The sequence below is a fragment of the Conger conger genome, chromosome 10, assembly GCF_963514075.1.
Source record: "Conger conger chromosome 10, fConCon1.1, whole genome shotgun sequence".
In the NCBI taxonomy this organism is placed as follows: domain Eukaryota; kingdom Metazoa; phylum Chordata; class Actinopteri; order Anguilliformes; family Congridae; genus Conger; species Conger conger.
The window spans coordinates 36725720-36748656 of record NC_083769.1 but is presented as its reverse complement, the minus strand read 5'-3'; the positions used below and the strand labels follow the sequence as shown (position 1 = coordinate 36748656).

General features: G+C 44.4%; 1 protein-coding gene across 3 annotated transcripts in view; it reads left to right on the top strand.

Moving 5' to 3' along the window:
* The window catches only part of LOC133138529 (neurofascin-like), a 44759-nt gene that overhangs the window by 12679 nt on the left and 9143 nt on the right, over window positions 1–22937 (top strand). For all 3 annotated transcript variants that reach the window (XM_061257363.1, XM_061257361.1, XM_061257362.1), the window contains exons 2-19: window positions 6187–6349; window positions 6972–7077; window positions 7560–7756; window positions 8377–8496; window positions 9188–9358; window positions 11099–11210; window positions 11309–11493; window positions 11679–11810; window positions 14691–14834; window positions 15236–15347; window positions 15834–16000; window positions 16782–16929; window positions 17371–17495; window positions 18489–18590; window positions 18911–19108; window positions 20836–20906; window positions 21046–21268; window positions 21608–21723. In XM_061257363.1, the coding sequence (XP_061113347.1) occupies window positions 6256–6349; window positions 6972–7077; window positions 7560–7756; window positions 8377–8496; window positions 9188–9358; window positions 11099–11210; window positions 11309–11493; window positions 11679–11810; window positions 14691–14834; window positions 15236–15347; window positions 15834–16000; window positions 16782–16929; window positions 17371–17495; window positions 18489–18590; window positions 18911–19108; window positions 20836–20906; window positions 21046–21268; window positions 21608–21723 (2523 nt within the window). In that variant the 5' untranslated portion in view covers window positions 6187–6255. The remainder of the gene's footprint in view (window positions 1–6186; window positions 6350–6971; window positions 7078–7559; window positions 7757–8376; window positions 8497–9187; window positions 9359–11098; window positions 11211–11308; window positions 11494–11678; window positions 11811–14690; window positions 14835–15235; window positions 15348–15833; window positions 16001–16781; window positions 16930–17370; window positions 17496–18488; window positions 18591–18910; window positions 19109–20835; window positions 20907–21045; window positions 21269–21607; window positions 21724–22937) is intronic.

The following is a 22937-nucleotide window of genomic DNA, read 5'->3' as shown; positions in this document are numbered from 1 at the left end:
GATGTAACTCAGCCTGAGGTATGACGTGACTGAATGTTTATAGCACTAAATTACAGTTTAAAGAATTCTACAATCAGTGCTGTTATAGTAGTTATATGTTTCGCATTTGACAGAATAGACAGAATAGTTTGTTTCTTGTTGTATGTCCTTTGTCCTTTCAGATCATTTCCCTTGTACACTTGCTGGACTGGTCATGTGGAGCTTGCACTCATTATCGATCTGTTGTAATTGTGTATGTGGGACATTTCAATGTTGTTAACATGGCATTGACTGATGTGCCAGAGAGGTACGTTTGGTTGCATATGGGTGTGTGTGCGTGCGTTATGCATTCATAGTGCACACGTTAGTGGGAGGTTTGCAGTAATAGAATCATTAATTATTTATAAGAAGCCAAGAGACAGAGACACAGTCAGGAGGAGTGAGAGAACAGAGAGAGCAAAAGAAAGCAAGAGAGGGGAGGAAAGAAAGAGAAGATGTGACCTATGCATTCAACTGTACACTCACTGAGCACTTTATTGTACACCTCCGTATTCATGCAATTGTCTACTCAGCCAATCGTGTGGCAGCAGTGCAATGCATAACATCACGCAGATATGGGTCAGGAGCTTCAGTTAATGTTGACCGTTGACCGTGGAATGATTGTTGGTGCCAGACATGGTGGTTTGTGTATCCCAGAAAATGCTGATCTCCTGTAATTTTCAAGCACAACAGTCTCTAGAATTTGTAGAGAATGGTGCAACAAAATGGTGCAACAAAAAACAAAAAACATCCATTGAGTTCTGTGGACGGAAATGCCTTGTTGAAGAGGTCAGAGGAGAATGGCCAGACTGGTAAAAGCTGACAGGAAGGTGACTGTAACAAATAATGACACATTATAACAGTGGTATGCAGAAGAGCATCTCTGAACACACAACGCAAGAAACCATGTTGTTGGTTAGGCTACAGCAGCAGAAGTGTAATAAGTCTAATGAATACCTAATAAAGTGCTCACTGAGTGTATATGTTCTTTTCTGTCCTGGTGAGATATTTCATCATGCCAATGGAATTTTTCAATTAGAATTTTGAATTAATGGATTTGTTTTTTTTTTTTAAACCATACAGCCATAAGTACTTAACCTCATTTAAACTAAGAGTGTTGAGAAAATGGCACACTACACATATAGAAATATAGTATATAGAACAATTAAACAAGAGAAGACAGGAAAAAAGTGGAAGAGAACTCAATTTAACGGTTCTGCTGATTCTCCAAACGCCATTAAAAGTTTGTCTTCCTACTCCGTTTCACAAAACACCCAATTTATTTCCTGCTTTCAGCAGAACCCAACTCAAAAGATTGCAATTCAGTTTGTAGAAAGCAAACTCTGAAGTGGGTTTTCATTAAGCATGGAGTAGGTGGGAGTTAGAGAGCAGCAGGGAGAGAGCGAAACGGGTGGGGGGTACGGGGGGGGGGGGGGGGGGGGGGGGGAGGGGAGAGAGAGGATGCATGCATGAGTATACATTTGAAGGAGAGGCATGTGCTTCTGTGTGCAGCCTGGTTGTAATGTGAATGTGAAGACCAGGGGAGTATATTGGTGGTGAAACGCCATCTATGCTTTCGGGTAAATAATAAAAAGTTATTCAAATAAAAGTTTAATAGCTGGTCAAACCTGAGCTCCATTATGTCTCAACTGATATTTCCACCCCTTTAGACATTTTAATTCTAGCTTTTGGTCACTGGGGACTCACACAGGGGTATTGCTGAGGTTTAGAGCTGGAGCAACAGCAAATCACACTGACTGACTCACCCTCACACGGACTGACTCACCCTCACACTGGATGACATTGCACACCACACATCTCATATGATTGGCTCTGCAGGAGGGCAGTGCAGTCTTTGCAGGCCTGTGTACTTTGCACAGTACAAGCAGCCCCATAGGTGGGGGATAGGGGAAACCTTTTAGGGGCCCTGTCACTGACCAATGCCTAAGAGAGGACAGCAACATTAGCAAACTCCGTGTGTTTACAAACAATCCCATCCGCAATCAGAACTACCGCTCCCCCCACCGCCCCCATTAAATGTAATCTAATGAATCATCATTAGAAGGGACCACCTGAACACCCATACATCAGTGGCCTTATTATTTCTTTAATCTTTTACATGCCAGAGAGGGACTACTTTTATGGGACTGTGTCTTGTACAATAAACATTTTCTATTTCCTCTGACGATACAGGACTTTGTTTGGTTTTGTTTTATTATCAATTACCCTTATCCAGACCCAGAGAGTAATTTCAGTGAGTAATCCTTCTCCCTCTCTGCCCAGGTCAAAATTACCCATCCATTCTCCGTCATTTCTTCTGAATAAAAGTACCCATTTATACTGCTCAGTAGTCCTGAAAGAGTAGGAGCTTTGCTTGACAATATAACATCACAGTCCGTCTTGGGAACAGTAGGCTAGTGCAAGCCATTACAAGCCCAGGAATGGGTTGCACTAGCCTACGTTTGAGCTTACGTACAGCTGGGGCACCCCGGCCCCAGATCCCTAACCAGTACACTTCACTGCTAGTCATTGCAATAGTTGTCAAGTGTTCCATGGCACTAGATGGCATGAGAGGAGTGGTGTCATGGGCTCTTATACCAATGACATCATACATGATGTCACCTTACCTAGGAACAAATGCTTATGAATGAGCTACTCATTACATTACATTACATTACATTACATTAATGGCAGACGCTCTTATCCAGAGACGTACAGTTGATTTGACTAAGCAGGAGACAATCCTCCCCTGGAGCAATGCAGGGTTAAGGGCCTTGCTCAAGGGCCCAACGGTTGTGTGGATCTTACTGTAGCTACACCGGGGATCGAACCACTGACCTTGCAGGTCCCAGTCGTTTACCTTAACCACTACGCTACAGGCCGCCCTCTTGTGTTCTGCCGTGGTTTTATAGGCATAGTACACTTCTTGAAGGCATTGGCAAAATGCAGCGTGCTCTTAATAAATGCTAACAATGAATAATACTAGCAATAATCATGCATATGTTTAAATTATAAGAGCAATTTTATACAATGAAATCTTAGGCAAAACCGACTTACAAGCATACACAAACGTCACCCTTTTTATTCACAATCTCAGTTTGGCAAGTTTTAGTGGTTTAACTTGGCAATCTGTGGATTTTAATAAAACTAGTCTTTTTATTGTCAGATTAGATTTAAGGGCAAATCCAGTCCATAGTGATGCAGTTCATTTGTTTGGAATATTTGGAAATGTTGTTTGCAAGAACAGGGAAAGGAGCAATAGAAAACACAGAAGTCCAGAGATAACCTGATGTGTATGCTGTGGAGCTGGGCAGCATCTCTGCCGTGACTGGCACCAGTGCCCCTCTGACTTTGTCCCGGAGTTCTGGGAACTTGTTTCTAACTTCTGAGCAAATCAGAGGCCTTGGGACTTCTTTGCTGTCTCAGTATTCTGAGGTATTGGGACTTTGATTTCGACTGCTAAAACTCAGATGTCTCTTGTGACTTGTGCCTAGTTCTGAGCCAGGTATGGGGGCTCACACTAGAGACTATACACCGGCTGTAGTTGGTTTTATAACTGGGTTCTAGGTATTTGTGAAGCTGAAAAATAGTTCATATAGGAAGATGTAGATGAGATAAAAACTTGATGGTTCATTAATAAGCATAATCATTGGTTAAGTCCATGAGAGATAATATGAACCCATGCTGCCTAAGGAAAACAACGCATGTTTACCAACAAAATACATAACAAAATGATTCTGTACAGCAATGACTATGGTACCAGCAGAACTGTTATGCAGATTCACCCTGAACGATTCTTTGCAGGCTGATAACACCCTGCCCCACCAAGAGGCCCACTCCTCCTTCAGGAGGATAGAGACTGCATAGTCACCTCCCCCATGGTCTAGTGATAGAAATAAAAATTTTGTATGACAGTGCTTGATCTTATGATTGTAACTGTTATTCCCCTAGATACTTTTCTATGGAGGGCCAAGGTGGTCACTCCATAATCCAAACACATTTCTAGGCATGCATATACAATACTGCATATATACATTTACTTTCCACTCCATACATACTTGTGATCATAACTTCATTTTACCATCTCATAACAGCTGTGTGTGCTCGTCTATGTATCACTTACAGTATCTCCTGCGTTTTAGTTTAGCATTCCACCATTCATATCATCCCCAGTTATTTATTTTGCTTACACATACATGTAATGCTTTCTTTCAGGCCTTCCAGTAGACCTTGGTTTCTGCCTGACCTGGCGGTGCCCCTGGCACTGCCTAGGGGCGCTGTGAGACTGTCCTTAGGGTTGCTGTTATATTGTTCTTGAAGCGGCTATAACAGCCAGGGATATTTATTAGGGCCGCTCCAGTGTGCAGGCAATGGCATTCAGTTAGAAACAAGATATAGTTACAGTGGTGAGAGCAAGCTTGTGGAGTGGGGAACTATAAGAGATGCTTAATCAGAAGCCATGTGCCTTCACATCAGCATAATTCCATTTCCTTGCCAGTTTATAATCTATTTGGTCATTAGTAATGACCTCCCTATGGTAGGATGTGCTCCCTCGTCAGTCTTTCATCTTCCCGTACCCATCTCTGTCATCTTTCATCATAATTAAGGACTTGAACACAACAAAAGAAAAGCCAACTTTCATAGAAACTTCCCCTAACCTTTCTCTGTTTCCACTGTGATATTCCGCAGACATTATTCTGCTGTTCCAAGTCTACAGCTCAGAGAGTAGTGTGCATCTGCTGGAGCTTAACCATGTAGGTCAACGAGGAAAACGACAACAAACGGCAATATTTGGCTGGGCATTAGAAGGGCGCCACCCAGAGGACATCGGGATCATAGCAGGGTATTGTTTTGTCCTCCTCCCCCTGGCTGGTATCGGAGCCAGATCCCTGTTGGCTATGATTGAGGCCAGCCTGGGCACATGTTTCTGGGGGGAGAGGGGGGTCGGAGCTGTTTTGAATGTTTGAATGAGACAGGGCTTGAGGTTGGAGTCGAGCCCTGCGCCGCCTCTGCTGTGTCCATTGTGTGAAAATGACTGAGACAATGGGACGCTGTGAGAGAACAGGAGGGGAGGGTGGGATTTGGCTGGGGGGTGAATTGTCACTGAATTCTTGGTGAGAAGACGATTGGAGATGCAAATAAATACATGGAGGTGCCAAGTTCAAGAGAATTTCTGGACAATACAATGTACCTATATTTTTTGTCTTGTTTTCTTTTGATTTTTGTAATACTGTGAGTAATCATCTTGTGATCATAGAGCTATTTGGTCACTTTTTTGGAGGAATGATATGAACCCAATGATTCATTTGAAAAAGATAAGACTGATAAGATTGACCCACCTCCCCACCAAAAATGGTGATACTGTAGATACACTTAAAATATGTGGAAAACTTAAATAACCACTTCTGCACCCACCTCATTACCCCCCTGTGAACAATGCATTTGCAGCCATTTTGTTCCTTTTCGAGAATTCATCACCTGGGTTCTGAGTTTCAAACCCCCCAAAATAGCTTCCAAGTGATGCCACTAACATTAGCATTGACCTCGGGTGAGCCGAACCCAAATCGGCAGCAATGCTACAGTCATCATCATCTCCATGCTTTTCGGTTTATTCTTCTGCTTAGTCCTGAGTACTCTTCTCCAGCCATCCCACCCTTCCCCTTCGTTCTCATGCTGCCGCGAGTCTTTCCACCTTGACTCTTAAAAGTGGGAGCAAACCCTACCTGGGCTGTTCAGAAATTGCCTTCTGGTTCCTTCCGATGTTGAACATTCAGACGAACGCTTTTTGAGACCTGCAGTTGAAAGTAGTTATCTCAAAGTGAAAATGTACATATTTAAACGTTAACCTTGGGAAGCCAACTTCCTGCCCTGTGAAGTGAAGGAGACAGTTTGCGGTGAGATATTTCAAAGAAACAGGCCATACATTTCCCATTGTCCATCAATCTGTATGCCACAGCTGTTCAAAACTGAGAAATTAATTTTGAAGAAATGACCCACTCAAGACCTCATTAAAAAAATACAATAACCAAAATGAAGAACGGCATCGCTGAAAAAAAATAGAGTTTCACTCTCATTTGACTCCCTTCCCTTCTGTGTCAAGACCACTCATATTTTTAAATCAAAGAAATGAGTGCTTGCCCCTCAGGCAGTTTTCTGGTTCTGTTCCAGGTCTTAACAAGAGAGCGAGCCAATACTGGAGGGAGAGCAGGATCACACAGGGGACCAATCAGGCCAGAGATGGCGCCGCAGGGCTGGGGGCTGGTGTTGGCCGAGTTCGGACTTTTGCTGTTGCTGTGGCAGGACGTGTTCACCATGGAGGTTCCCCCGGACTGTAAGTCTGTGTTACTCATTGCTCACCTCTGCTTTATCCTCTCTCTGGGGCTTGGGTTGTTTTATTGATGCTTGAACTCACCAAACTGTCAAGAAATAAATGAAAGTCTTGATCAAAATTGTCAGAATTAACCCTTTGAAGAGTAGTTTTTTTTGGAATTTTTATTTTAAAATTCTATATCAGTGTTCTGTATCACCTCCATTAATAGAACTCCATTACCAGTAGTGATTGTTACATCAGCATTCGGATGTTCAGTCAAGAACATTCTAATCACATATGTATCTGTGATCTTCCACCAGTTAAAGGGTTAAGGACAGATGTTGGTTGAAACCCAGTCTGGGTCATCTGCACCAGGTAACAGAGGTTCTGAGGGCTGAAGGCTGCTGCAGTTTACCTGCTCCAGCACTACTCCTGCAACCTGCAGCAGCGCAGCCAGTGACAAGTGGCTGCCTGGCAGCATTCCAAATTGTTACAAAAACAAATTACGTGGCAGGTTTCTCTGCTTATTTCCCAAACAGGTCCATTCAAAATGTTTTCTAATCAAAATTGATAGCTGATGGATGCATGATAGATGGATAGATAGGTGGAACCTGAGATGACATGCTCTCTCGTCCCTTTCCAGTGAAACAGCCCCCCACAATTACCAAACAGTCGATGAAGGAGCACCTTGTGGACCCCAAAAAGGGCATCTTCATTGAGTGTGAGGGCAAAGGAAACCCTTTCCCGGTGTAAGAGAAACAGCGCCCCCTATTGCTACCCTGTCTCTCTCTCTGCTTTCCCTTTCTCACTTTTCTCATGGTTCTGTTCTTGGCTTTTTAGCTACTTTTTCAGTGGCATTTCTTTTTATTTCTTTTCATTATAATTATTGTTTTTTTGTTTTGGTTTAATTTTCAAAGAGGTTTTCAGCTTCTGCAAAATCAGATAGATCCACAGCACAAAGAACACTGACAGTGTTCATTTAGAATGTGTCCCGTCTTCTTCCACATTGTGACATACTAATTACTGAGACCATTATGCAACCCTCTCATTCTTCTAGCTTTTGAGATCCTCAGTTAAACATTTTATGCAATCGTTTTATGCAAAATATAACAAGGTTGGATGTCCTGTGACTTGTCTGTCTCCACCTCCATCTTTAAATTTGGCCGCCTAGCCATCCCTGTCTCTCTGTCCATTTGTCTTTTTCTCTGCCTCTCTGATATTCCCCAAACAGTTTCTCATGGCTAAGGAACGGGAAGTTCTACAACGTTCCAAGGGATTCCTGGGTGTCAATGAGGCGGTGGTCGGGAACGCTGGACATGGCCATCGGCCACGGGCGTCGCTCAGAGGAGTATGAAGCAGAGTACCAGTGTTTCGCAACAAACGATTACGGCTCAGCTGTGTCCGACAAGATCCAGCTCAGAATCTCCAGTGAGAAGCAGCATGGCTCACCTTACACACTACAAACACCAATCACAGAGCGTTTATATTCCTTACACACCACGAACACCAATCACAGAGCGTTTATATTCCTTACACACCACAAACACCAATCACAGAGCGTTTATGCTCCTTACACACCACAAACACCAATCACAGAGAGTTTATATTCCTTACACACCACAAACACCAATCACAGAGCTTCTATACTTCTTACACACCACAAACACCAATCACAGAGCTTCTATACTTCTTACACACCACAAACACCAATCACAGAGCTTCTATACTTCTTACACACCACAAACACCAATCACAAAGGTTCTATACTTCTTACACACCACAAATACCAATCACAGAGCTTCTATGCTCCTTACACACCACAAACACCAATCGCAGAGGTTCTATACTCCTTACACACCACAAACACCAATCACAGATTCACAATGCGTTTTATAGTCCAGAAACACTGACATGTTAATGAAAATGCGTTGTGTGTGTATACTGATTGTGACTGTGTGAGCTGCATGCATGTTTTATCCTTAATGGAATGTAATACCAGTGACCCACATGTGACGTCCTGTGTGTGTCCATGCATGTGTTTGTACCAGAGGCCCCACTGTGGCCCAAAGAGGTTCTGGAGCCTGTATCGGTGTACATGGGCTTCCCATTGGTCCTCCCGTGTGACCCTCCTGGACTGCCCCTACCACAGACCTTCTGGCTGAACAGCTGTAAGGCAGCCCGCCCCTATCCCACGCTAGCATCTGACTCGCTCTGACTTCCATTTCATCCTGAGTAATTGGTCTCTGACTTAGAACACTGCCCATCTGCAGTGCAGACAGGGTCCTTTTCCACAGTGCTTTCCATTGTCCATTATTGTAAAGAGTCTTTGCCTTCAGGTACAATAGTTACATCTCATTATGTTTATACCCAACTAGCACAATTTATTGGTTTCTAGAATGTTTTTGAAATGTTATAACATTGCCACTACATGGCAGCAACATTGTGGGAATGTTTTGTGTTAGCTGGGTAATTGGCCTGAGCACTAGTTCTAAAACAGGGGTGGGCAACGAGGGCCATATCTGTTTCTGGTTTTCATACCAACTGATGACTTTAATTACTTAAATAGCCCTAACATTTACACCACCTCAAATTTAAGCTACATTTCATGATAAAGGCATGAATGACAGCCGGAAATTGTTCTTTGACTGTGATCTAATCTACGAGTCAACCAGTGTGTACAGCCAATTATAGCTCATTTAGCCAGGGTAATTGGTGGAAACAAAAACCTGCAGACACACCGGCCCTCCAGGACTGGAATTGCCCATCCCTGTTCTAAAAGTTATTGCACTCATTGGCACCAACACTGGTGCTCACTGGCTTGCTCCTGCCTGTCCTTACCCCACTTCTGCCCTCCCCAAGCCATGATGCCCATCCCTCAAGACCGCAGACTATCCATGGGGGCGAACGGAGACCTTTACTTTGCTCACGTCACGATCAACGACTCGCTGACTGACTATTGCTGCAATGCCCGCTTCAAGTCCACTCAGAGCATCCAACAGAAGAGCCCTTACTCCCTCAAAGTGCTGACCAGTAAGTATTTAGACACATACACATACACATTCAAATATATACAAAGGCACACGTGCACATACAGTACATGCATACATATGCATTGCATTACATTACATTACATTACATTACATTACATTAATGAGCGATGTACAGTTGATTAGACTAAGCAGGAGACAATCCTCTCCTGGAGCAATGCAGGGTTAAGGGCCTTGCTCAAGGGCCCAACGGCTGTGCGGCTCTTATTATGGCTACACCGGGGACCGAACCACCGACCTTGCGTGTCCCAGTCATGTACCTTAACCACTACATGCATACACAAATGCACACACGTGGACACACACATGCATACACGACTGCACACACATATAGTATATGCACACAGTACATGCATGCATACGCAAATGCTCACAATCATGCATGCATGCATACACAAATGCACATGCATGCAAACACAGGTGTCATCTGTACACAGAGCTCTCTGATTAAATAACACCTTTTCCACAATGCAATATGGACCCCTAGTTGTGAAACGTAGGTACTGCACATAAAATGTGCAGCCAAACCACACTCCTAACCTTGACTTGCTGTCCCTGCTGTTCTCATTTCAAGCCAATTTTGCATCTTTGACCAATCAAATCTGTATTCCCACCCAGTTGTGTTTTACACAAAGTATTTTTGATATAAAAATGTAGTTTGATCAGGGAGCAGCCACACACTTCCCTACACAGGCTCACACACATCAAACAGCCGAGTTTCCTCAGAGAACATTCCAGAAGATGAGAGTCTGTATTCCCTCTGAAAATGAACTTAATGACCCATCTCTGGGCATAAATCAGAAGTAAAAAAACCTGGAATAGCTTGAGTCATCCCAGACACCTGAAAAGAGCAACAGCAGCTAACAGCTAATTACAGTAATAATGCTGATGCACCTGTCTTTGGAAAACTCTAAGACTCTCTATAAGGCGCACCTGTTGTTTTTTTATTTAAGAAATAAACATCCTAATAAAGAAATTATTGCTAAAATCATAATGCGTATGGCCCTGCGATGGACTGGCGACCTGTCCAGGGTGTATTCCTGCCTTTCGCCCAATGTATGCTGGGATAGGCTCCAGCCCCCCTGCGACCCTGATCAGGATAAGCAGGTTCAGATAATGGATGGATGGATGGATAATGCGTATGCATCACATGCAAGCTAATGATTTATTTAGGCCACTTTGTGTGTGTGTGCGTGAGTGCATGTGCATATGTACCTATGTTTGTGTGCGTGTGTGTGTATGTGTGCATGTGTGTACGTATGTATGTTTGTGTGCGTGTGAGTGCACGTGTGTATGTATATTTGTGTGCGTGTGTGTGTGCATGTGTGCGCTTGCATTTGCATACGTATGTGTGTGTGTGTGTGTGTGTGTGTGTGTGTGTGTGCGCGTGCACGTGCATACGTATGTATATTTGTGTGCGTGTGGGTATGTGTGCGTGTGAGTGTGTGTGTGTATGTGTGCATATGTATGTTTGTGTGTGTGTGTGTGTGTGTGTGTGCATGTGCATGCACTTGCATGTGCGTACGTATGTATGTTTGTGTGCATGTGAGAGTGTGTGTGTGTATGTTTGTGTGCATGTGTGTGGCTGGCTGGTAATGGACACCAGGGCAGAGTGTGTGTTAGTATTTTAGGTCGTATTTGGATGATGTACACTCTGCCCGAGAGTTGTTGAGTGGGACACATGTCCCAGGCATGTGATTTGTGTAACCCGCCCTCTCCACAGCTCGGATGGTGGCTGAGACGGTGCCCTCTTTTCTGAAACCCTCCGGGACGTCCAGCCTCGTGGTGGTCCGGAGAGGAGAAGAACTGGTCCTCGAGTGTATTCCAGCCGGATTGTGAGTTTCACACACACACACACATACACACACGCATACAGACAGGCACACACCTCACACCGTCTGTGTGTTCGGGTCTGTTCTCCGCTCCCCTGTAGCCCCACCCCCGTTGTCAGGTGGTATAAGAACGGCGGTGACGTCCCGCCGCGGAGGGTGAAGCTGGAGAACTTCAACAAAATGTTACGCATCGGCAGGACAACCGACGAAGACACGGGTGACTACACCTGCACTGCTGTTAACAAGATGGACATTATCCGCCATGTATTCTATGTCCGGGTCAAAGGTCAGCCTCACACCACACCACATTCATAATGTTCCGATGTACCAAGTAGCCTATCATGCCAGTTCAGCACCCTTTGTTATCCGTTAAAAATTATGAAATGCTTATGAGCTAAAAGGCACTATTGCATGTGCACTGTATTACTGTCACTTTTTTATGGCATTGAAAAACTGACCCATACTTTGCAGTGGTTCCCTATTGGGTAGAAAAGCCTGCTAACCTGATTGTGGCACCGGATGAGAATGGCCGGATAGTGTGCCGGGCCCAGGGCACCCCTAAACCCACTGTCCAATGGCTTGTGAATGGGGAGCCCATTGAGCGTGAGTATCCCAGAATGCAGTGCTGATCTGAGGCATTGCACCTACTTTCTCTCACTTTGGTGGTAAAGTGTATAGTTTTATGTTTAATTAATAGATTATGGTTAGGGTTAGAGGCGGCACGGATGGCGCAGTGGGTAGCACTGCTGCCTCACAGCAAGGAGGTCCTGGGTTCGAATCCCCGTCGGCCGGGGCCTCTCTGTGCGGAGTTTGCATGTTCTCCCTGTGTTTGCGTGGGTTTCCTCCGGGTACTCCGGTTTCCTCCCACAGTCCAAAGACATGCACGTTAGGCTGATTGGAGAGTCTAAATTGCCCATCGGTATGAGTGTGTGAGTGAATGGTGTGTGTGCCCTGTGATGGACTGGCGACCTGTCCAGGGTGTATTCCTGCCTTTCGCCCAATGTATGCTGGGATAGGCTCCAGCCCCCCTGCGACCCTATTCAGGATAAGCGGGTTAAGATAATGGATGGATGGATGGTTAGGGTTAGTGTACTGGTTAGGAAAAAAACTTTTTTTCCCAAGTTTGCCCTCATGAGGGCTTCTTGGGTAAGAACAGTAGCAGTAGTACTGCAGTAGCCTTCAGTGTACTGGAACCTTTAAGTTGGAAGAATTTGGTCCCTTTTGTTTTGGAGTTTTATGTGTGTGTATAATGTGTTTCATTGCACGATCCAGGGTTTTTCTACCCTACCTGTACGTCCATCCTCCAGTGTCCAGTTATTTTTTTGAAGGCCAAACATATGTCCATGTTGATGTAAATGAGCCACCAGGTGTGTGTCCTTATGATTTATAATGTTATACTGTATGTTTTGTGCCAGTCTATTCCCTGTATCTCCTATGTCACTTTTTACACATTATGACACACAGTAGAGTATATGCAGCTTTTTGTGTTGTATACACAAACAATTTTTCTGTATACATGATTTTTCTGACTATAGTGGCTTATTTGTAAAACACTGGGCCTTGTGTGTGCACAGTGTTGATTTCTGGTAATTTGCTTACCAGATAGTCCTTTGGGTTTTCTTATTTCTCTTGTAGGCAGAGATCATTTTGTAGTCCTGGAATATGTTTGTGTTTTATAGGATTCAGGTTCTGTGTAATGTTTCTGCTTGTGGTTTGGCTAAATGATTTAGCGGGATGATTCTGAACGTCTTGTTGTCTTGTAGTTCTAGTCTTCCAGACCTTAACTACAAGACAACAAGACCTTCTGGAAAGATCTATCCATTGGTTTAAATTGGGGTGTTGATTATGTGTGGTATGTTTGCTTATGTTTGCAATGATTATAGCTCTATGGTGCATGTTGTGGATTCATATGAATTGTTTGAAATCTTCTAAACTATATCTCCATATTCCCCATATGTCATCTAAGGTAGCAATTTGTAGTTTGTAGTTTGGGGAATTTTTGAAATGTCTCTTCTCAATATAAATGTTAACATAGGCTGGTGCAATGTTTTGCCCATAACCATGCCACTGATCTGTATGAAGAATTCTTTGTTGAATTCAAAGTAATTTTTGTTGACGCTGATTCTCTATCCAGAGTTTTACAGCCTTTAGCCCCGCTGTGTTTATATTTTGGTAAAGACTATGTAATTGGTAAACACAATGGCTTCCTGTGCCTTTCTGGTGCTGTTTTCTATGTTGATGAAGTGATATGTGTCTTATGGAGCTGTTATGTTTTGTGGACATTGGAGTAAGCAAATGGTATACCTATTCAGCGATACTGTAAGATTCACTGCTGAAACAATGGCTCTCCCTGCTGGGACCTCATATGGTATGCCCCAAGACAGAGGTGGCTTGTGTATTTTGTGGGGGGGCGATAAAGAATACTGGTTCTTGGAGTTCTTGGAGAGTAAAACATTTTTTTGTGATGTGTCTGTTGGATGTGTCTAGATATATGGTCCTAATTATGTTTTTGTAATGTGTGGCGTTGTTTAGCTGTTTGTATGCTTTTCATGTGTATTGTGTTTTGTCCATGATCACTATGGCACTCCCCTTATTGACCGGTTTGATGATGATTTGTTTGTCAGCTGGTGCAGGGCTTGGCTTGCTCCTCTGCTGAGGTTGTTTTTGTCTTTGTGAGTTCGGGGGCTCAGTGCCTTGTTTAGAGTGTGGCTGTCCTTGATAATCTATGTTATTACGCCTGGCATTTGGTTGGCCCTGGACTCCCAGTTGGATTTTGGTATGATGGATGTTTGTTCTGTATTTTCTGATCCCTCAAAGACGATTGCTCTGAGGGTTTCTTTTTGTTTTCTTTGCTCATGTTTACAGTTGGTATAAATGATAGACCCTTAAAATTTATTTGGAGTAAGTGTGAAGTTTTGGGCCAGTAATATAATGTTCTTGTTCCCCTCCCTGACTGTTCATGGGGATTTTCAGTTTAAATGGTGGAGCCAGTGGTCCAACTGTCCCCCACTGGAAGCTTTGGAACATGTTGAATGTGAGTGCTGATCTCCTCCAAGTTGATCTTCTGGCGAGCTTCCGGAGTCCAGGAATAATTGAATAGTGGAATCCAGATTTCTCCTGCCAGGAAGGTGGCTTCAGTCATCCTCAGCATGGTCTACAGCTGCTTGATTGCTATCCTTTTTGGGTGCTGGTTCTTGACATTTATTCCAATGGACAGGTTTTCTGGGATAGGGTTAGTGCCAGGGCTAGAGTTTGTATTTGGATTGGATTGGATTGTATTTGTATTTGGATTGTCCAATACTTTCATGTTTTGGCAGTAAGGATATTGCCTCATGCACTTTTCAGATGCATTTCCTTGAATACAATTAATCATATGGGTTGTGTTTCATCCATACTGAAATGATTCAGTGTGCAGTTTTATGAGAGAATCTCATTCCCCTCCCTGTCCTTTCTTTGGGCTCTGCTTTTCTGCGTTTACGCCAGTTGCCCGGCCGAACCCCAGCAGACAGGTTTCGGGGGACACCCTGATCTTCCGCTCAGTGCAGATTGGCAGCAGTGCCGTGTACCAGTGCAACGCCTCCAACGACTACGGCTATATCCTCGGCAATGCCTTCGTCCACATCCTGGGTGAGTTCGAGTAAAATTAGAAAAACATCTACCTAAAGTAGTTATATAATACTAGAATTCATGACAAATGTTTCTGAATGTATTTGTATAATGCAGTGTTTATAGCATTTTGTTTTTACTACAAGGCCTTTTACGACATGGCTTTTTTATGCCACTGTATTTTACATTGCTACCATATTTGGTTTTGTTTTCTCTCTTTCAAAAAGATACAGTATAGAAGCATATGCCTCCAGTGAAAGGTGCCTAACAGGAAGAATGAAAGTCATAAATTGGATGCTGGGTGATGGATATAAAATTGATTAGAAAATTCTGGGTAATAGGCTGACCTGTTGGATTCTGGGTAATGTAGAGCAAACAGTGAGGTCTCCTGAGTGAACCCTGTGCGCCCTTTGTTCTCACAGATGCGGCCCCACGTATGCTGGGCCCCTGGAACCAGGTGGTGAAGGCGATCGAGAACAACCGCACCTTCCTCCACTGCTCCTACTTTGGTGCCCCCGTACCTGAGCTACGCTGGTGAGCATCACAGCCAATCAGAATGCACTTCTCCGCTGAGAAATACATGCCCTCCTGTCTAAGGCTGTGTTCTGACATTTTTGGGACCGTTTGTGTGTGCGTATGTGTGTGTATGTGTGTGTGTGCATGTCTGTAAAGAAAACAAGTCGCTCACATTTTCAATTGCATCAAAATTGAATAACATTACATTATTGGCATTTGGCAGACGCTCTTATCCAGAGCAACGTACAGTTGATTAGACTAAGCAGGAGACAATCCTCCCCTGGAACAATGCAGGGTTAATGGCCTTGCCTAAGGGCCCAACGGCTGTGCGGATCTTATTGTGTCTACACCGGGATTAAAACCACTGACCTTGCCTGTCCCAGTCATTTACTTTAACCACTACGCTACAGGCCGCCCTAAGTATAAATAAAGAGGATTTGTAAAGAATAAAAAAATGCATACAAAGTGAAAGTAAAATGAACAACTGTTTGCACTTGTATGCAGGTTTAAAGAAGGCCAGAGCACCATTTTAACTGGGAGTCAGTACAGAACCCTCCCGAATGGCACCCTTGAGATCCGGCGGGTCAGATCACATGACCAGGGCTTCTACACCTGCGTGGTCACCAGCAGGATGGGAAGGGCAGAAAACCACGTCCGTCTGGAGGTCAAAGGTCAGCCTCACTAATACAGCACTTATGAAATGGAGTAAAACTATACAGTTCAAAGTCAATTCCATTTCAACTGATTGAATACCAAGTAATTTATTGAGAAACACTGTATAGATTATTTCAAGCATTTTGGTCTGGGTTGAGATCACATCGGATCATAAGTTACAGCTGGCTGATCCTCCCATCTAGACATCAGTGACATAGGAATAAAAAGGTAACATAAATAAAAATATTCCATTAAATGATGACAAGTAGGCGGCACGGATGGTGCAGTGGGTAGCACTGCCGCCTCACAGCAAGGAGGTCCTGGGTTCGAATCCCCGTCGGCCGGGGCCTCTCTGTGCGGAGTTTGCATGTTCTCCCCGTGTCTGCGTGGGTTTCCTCCGGGTACTCCGGTTTCCTCCCACAGTCCAAAGACATGCATGTTAGGCTGATTGGAGAGTCTAAATTGCCCGTAGGTATGAGTGTATGAGTGTGTGAGTGAATGGTGTGTGTGCCCTGTGATGGACTGGCGACCCGTCCAGGGTGTATTCCTGCCTTTCGCCCAATGTATGCTGGGATAGGCTCCAGCCCCCCTGCGACCCTGTTCAGGATAAGCGGGTTCAGATAATGGATGGATGGATGGATGGATGATGACAAGTACCACAGCAGTCTGGAGCACCAGGAAGAGATTAAGCAGATGTAAATGTATCTTCCGAACCTCATTTTGAAACCTCCAATGAACCAAACACCCCCCCGCGGTTAGTGTCATGTGACCCGTGTGTGTGATGCCGGGCGGTTTCAGAGGCCACCCAGTTCCTGCAGTCGCCACAGCGCCTGACGGCCAGCAGAGGGAGCCTGGCGCGCCTCAACTGCAAGGCCAAACATGACATCAGCATGCCCATCACCGTGACCTGGCTGAAGGACAATAAACCTATCAACCTGGGCTGGAGGCAAGTCCCACTGACACATATCACATACACACAACAAAGACAACCTGGGCTAGAAGCAAGTCCCACTGACACATATCACATATACACAACAAAGACAACCTGGGCTAGAAGCAAGTCCCACTGACACATATCACATATACACAACAAAGACAACCTGGGCTAGAGGCAAGTCATGCTGACACATATCACATATACACAAAACAGAAGTGCACACTCATACGTACATACAGAAATACAACCCGGAGGCTCACTCACATTTGAAAGTGATTCCAACTGAAAGTCAGAAATGAAGAATACTTGCCAAAGTGAGTATAATTTTAAATTATAAACATTGAGGGTGCTTGATAATTGATTAATTTATAAACACCTGTGGAGTATCTGAATCTCAGCCTTTGGTCCCCATAAACCACTCTCAAACCCCCCCCCACCCTGCCCCTCCAGGTTGAGAAAGGAGGACGATCATCTAGCCATCCCTGGGATCAACAGAGGGGATGAGGGTAAATATACCTGCATCATCAAAACAGAGCTGGATGAGATCTCTGCGTCCGCACGCGTCACTGTCATAGGTATGAGCGCAAGCACACACACATACAAACACACGCGCAGGCACACATACGCACACACAGTATGTATACAAATACACACAAATATACGCACATACATACACATGCACAAGCACACATACACACACACAGTATGTTTACAAATACACGCAAAAAATACACATACTGCACCTACATATTTCAACTCATTGCTTTGCTACTGCCGATTTACAGTATTAATAATAATATAATAATAATAAAAATAACACTCTTGCTACTGAAAATTTTGCCTTTTGCAAATGATCCTTGCTTTATTTCACAATTTTGTAGTAATACATCTGCTAACCTGTAACATTTTACCTCCCAGAGGCCCCGTTTATCTTCACAAAACTGTGCTACAAGGTAACACCAAAGCCATTTTATTTTTGTCTGCTTCCAATTAAAAGTGCAATTACATCTCACTGTCAATAATTTAATAATTTAAATGACTATAAGAATAATTTGCTTGTTTGGAAACTGAGCCCATTATCTAATGAGCAATTATTCAATTTCACGCTTTTTCACCCTGCTCACTTGCTCTTCAAGTAAGTCTGATTTCTATAAAGGTGATTTTAAAAAAGAGTTTAATGAGCTTATGCAAGGGGAGGGAGGCCAATTGAAAGGACTGCTGGCTGAGGATTGGACTGTTTTTAGTGTATCTTTCAATATATTTGTACCAACAGCTATCGGTTATTCTAGTGAGTATGGTCATGTTCTTTGTCTTCAGTGTGGTTATGTAGCCTGTGGTTCAAATGATCATTGACTGGTACTATTGTGATTCCCTTTTCCTTTTTTTTCATGCCTATATTAATTATAAAAAAAGGTTTAAACTTTTTGTTTTAAAGATTGATTTATTCGGTGTATCAATAACTCTATTGTATTCTATTTTGTTCCATTGCGTTGAGTTGCATTCTATTCTTTTCCATTATTATGTTACTCTATTGCTGCCGTTCTCATTATGCTCCCCCTCCCCCACAGACCGGCCGAACGCTCCCACAGACCTGGAGCTGTCAGACGCTTCAGAGCGCACCATCCGACTCTCCTGGGTGCCAGGAGACGACAACCACAGCCCCATTCTGGGTAAAGCCTCTTTAAACCAATAGCATTTGGCCTTCCTTGGATTTTGGCCAATAATCTACATTGCCCCAGGGTCATGTGAATCCATGCCTTCAGCTTTATCTCAGAGGAAAAAAAAAAGATAACCCAGAGACTCAATTAGAGACTCACCCCATCACAGTTATGAATTCAGTCCACCGTATTAATTCTTTTACAGGAAAATTACTCAACAGCTTGGACAAGAACAAGGGTGTTGCAAGAGGCTCTTGCCAAGAGCATCAGTCCACAAACTCCTTTCCTTTCCTTTTCATTTCTGACCTCCCATCTCCCCGTTCATGTCCCAGAATTCCTGGTGCAGTTTGCGGAGGATCGGTGGGAGGGTGGCAGGTGGCAGAACCTGTCCAGTTACCCCGGCAACCTCAACTCCGTTATCCTCCAGCTGACGCCCTTCACCAAGGTCCAGTTCCGAGTCATCGCCATCAACGCCATCGGCTGGAGCCGCCCCAGCGTGCCGTCAGGGCAGTACAAGACCGGCGGAGCCCGTGAGTGCAGGCTGTGGCAGTGTGCTAGAGCAAGAGTGTGGCAGTGTGCTAGAGCAAGAGCCTGGCAGTGTGCTAGAGCAAGAGCGTGGCAGTGTGTGAATGCACACTAACAGAATGGCAGTGTGGGAATGTACACTAACAGAATGGCAGTGTGGGAATGTACACTAACAGAATGGCAGTGTGTGAATGCACACTAACAGAATGGCAGTGTGGGAATGTACACTAACAGAATGGCAGTGTGTGAATGCACACTAACAGAATGCCAGTGTGTGAATGTACTCTAACAGATTGCCAGTGTGTGACTGTATACTAACAGAATGCCAGTGTGTGAATGTACACTAACAGAATGCCAGTGTGTGAATGCACACTAACAGAATGGCAGTGTGTGAATGCACACTAACAGAATGCCAGTGTGTGAATGCACACTAACAGAATGCCAGTGTGTGAATGTACACTAACAGAATGCCAGTGTGTGAATGCACACTAACAGAATGGCAGTGTGTGAATGTACACTAACAGAATGCCAGTGTGTCACAATGCAAGGGGGCCAGTTTCTTCGGGCTGCCTTTCTGACGTGAATAACAATTTTGGGAAATTTATGTTTTACCCTTAGCCTGCTGTTACGACCTGGCTGTCGAATATTCATACATTTGCGTGTTGCGATATTACGATTAAAAAAAACAAAAAACAAAACTGATGATCAAATAGGCCCTGTTCCTTATCTTTGTTGTGCAGGTAGCAGTTGAAATTGTATTTCCCTCTAGGGTCTTTCAGCGCACTTATCCCTGGTTATGGGTATACACTTTGTTGTACGTCACTCTGGATAAGAGCATCGCCAAATGCCATTAATGTAATGTAATGAATAGGTGAAATGGATGCATGACAGGAGATAAATAAATGCCTCGGATTATGGAGAATTTGGTAATTTCCAGTAAAGCAGAGGGGGAATAACTATGGGATACCAAAAAAGGTGTGGCACAAAAGTGTGTATTGATTAAATAAGTGACAAAGTGCAAAAAAGTGACTGTGCAATATAGAGATCTAGACAATATCGTTGTCACTTTTTTGCAAAAGTAAGAGAGAAACTCCAAAACAAAAGCTCCTGTACCTACTCTAACAAACCTAAATACAGGGGGTGGCTAAAAGAACTTCCTAGTGTCTGTGCGGAATTTATTCTTTGCTAATTTCATGCGACCTTATTCTGCTAACATAACTCAACCTGAAGAATCACTTTGTTAATCCCTTTTATGAATATCAAAGCCTCAAATTGCCCCTAAGTTTCCTTTCACAAAGCTTGAAGCGATTAAGCACTTCCTTCTTTCCTTGTAACTTTTATCTTTTATTCCGGGAATCAATTAGATTACCACTAATGATGAAAGAGAGGAGGGAGAGCATGGGGAAGCGATCATGATTATCTTCACTTATGGAGATCAACACCAGTGTAAACTGGATGGGTCTTAGACGTCTTTATGGATGTGTAATTGAGAGATTGTTGTCTTGTTCCTTTGACTTCATGTGACCATATACAAAGTACAGAAAATCCACCAAAATGTAAGTAAATCAAAGACCACACTACTTGTGTATTTTAATTAAATAAAATAGTTGTTCTTTGCAAATATATTGAGCGAATGCAGCACAGCAAAGCATGCCTGAATTAAAGAGTGTCAATGTGACAGAATTCCCGTGTGCCAGTGTGTCAGACTGACAGAGCATGCCACCCCTTCCAGCTCCCGATGCCATTCCTTCAAACATCAGAGGGGTGGGGTACAGGAGGACCAACATGGAGATCAGCTGGCAGGTAAGAGGCCACACCGGTAGGCAAGTGATACGCAAAGGCCGGAGCTGATACCGTGACCTATCACAGGACTTGATAAGAGTCCAAGGCTGTGCGTTGTAGGTGACGCGCGCTGTACGTGACGTGCGTTGTGTGTCTAAAGTACCTAAAGGACATGGAGAGGAACGGGCCCCACCTGCGGTACGTGGTGTGGTGGCGTCGCAGAGACTCCAGGGAGGAGTGGAAGAATGCCACCACCTACTGGCGGAGATACTACATCTACGACACGGACACCTTCACACCCTACGAGATCAAGGTCCAGGCCATGAACGACTTTGGGCTGGGCCCTGAGTCACACATCATCATAGGATACTCTGGAGAGGACCGTAAGTGCTGTACCATGTACACTAGCGCCTTGCCAAGCCTGGCCCGTCAGCTGTATTACATGAAGGGGGTGTGTATTTACTGGGATGCATGGTTCCTGAGGTGTGTAGTACATGTTATGCAGTTACTGGTATGTGACGTGTGTAGTTACTGAGATGCATATTTTTTGGGAAGTTTAGTTCCAAGCATGCCTATTTATTGTGCTGTATAATTCTTGTGTTTTGTGGACTTTGAGGATGGTAGTGTGCAGTTCCTGGAGAGTGTAGTGTATATCATGAGGTGTGTAGTTCTCAGTGTGTGTAGTTCTCGGGGCAGGACGGACATGTTTTTGGTCATTGCAGGGCCGCTTACCGCTCCCACCAACGTACGGATCTCAAAGACCGAGAGCACTGAGGCCACAGTGCACTGGACCCCCGTACCCCAAAGCAGCATTATGGGAGCACTAAAGGAGTACAAGGTGAGGAGCTGAGGATCTGCATCACAGGCTGACAGGAAGGCAACAGTAAGCAAATTACAACAGTGGTATGCAGAAGGGCGTCTCTGAACACACCCAACACGTCAAGTGTTGAATTGGATGGCCTACAACAGCAGATCAATGTCTAAAAAGTCTGATAAAGTGGTCACTGAGTGTAAGCATGTTGTCTATAAGGACAGTGACAATGTGATGGTTTTAGCATGACAGTGACTTGGTATAACATACAGGAAGGTAATAATGTAATGACAGCAGTGTGTAACCCGCAGCAATGTGGCTGACTCAGTTAAATGTAATGTAATGATGTAATGGCAGGAGTCTGGCTGACTTGGCGGGCATTTAGGCAGGGCAGGTGTATGACTTGGTGGGTGTTTGTAGGTGTATGACTTTGTGGGTGTTTGCAGGTGTATGATGTGGTGGGTGTTTGCAGGTGTTTGCAGGTGTATGACGTGGCGGGTGTTTGCAGGTGTATGACTTGGCGGGTGTTTGCAGGTGTTTGCAGGTGTATGACTTTGTGGGTGTTTGCAGGTGTATGACGTGGTGTGTGTTTGCAGGAGTATGACTTGGTGGGTGTTTGCAGGTGTATGACGTGGCGGGTGTTTGCAGGAGTATGACTTGGTGGGTGTTTGCAGGTGTTTGAAGGTGGTTTGACGTGGCAGGTGTTTGCAGGTGTATGACGTGGTGTGTGTTTGCAGGAGTATGACTTGGTGGGTGTTTGTGCAGGTGTATGACGTGGCGGGTGTTTGCAGGAGTATGACGTGGCAGGTGTTTGCAGGTGTATGACGTGGCGGGTGTTTGCAGGAGTATGACGTGGCAGGTGTTTGCAGGTGTATGACATGGCGGGTGTTTGCAGGTGTATGCCGTGGCAGGTGTGTGCAGGTGTATGATGTGGCAGGTGTTTGCAGGTGTTTGAAGGTGTATGACGTGGCAGGTGTTTGCAGGTGTATGATGTGGCAGGTGTTTGCAGGTGTATGACATGGCGGGTGTTTGCAGGTGTATGACGTGGCAGGTGTTTGCAGTTGTATGACGTGGCAGGTGTTTGCAGGTGTTTGCAGGTGTATGCCGTGGCAGGTGTTTGCAGGTGTATGACGTGGCAGGTGTTTGCAGGTGTATGACGTGGCGGGTGTTTGCAGGTGTATGACGTGGCAGGTGTTTGCAGGTGTATGACGTGGCGGGTGTTTGCAGGTGTTTGCAGGTGT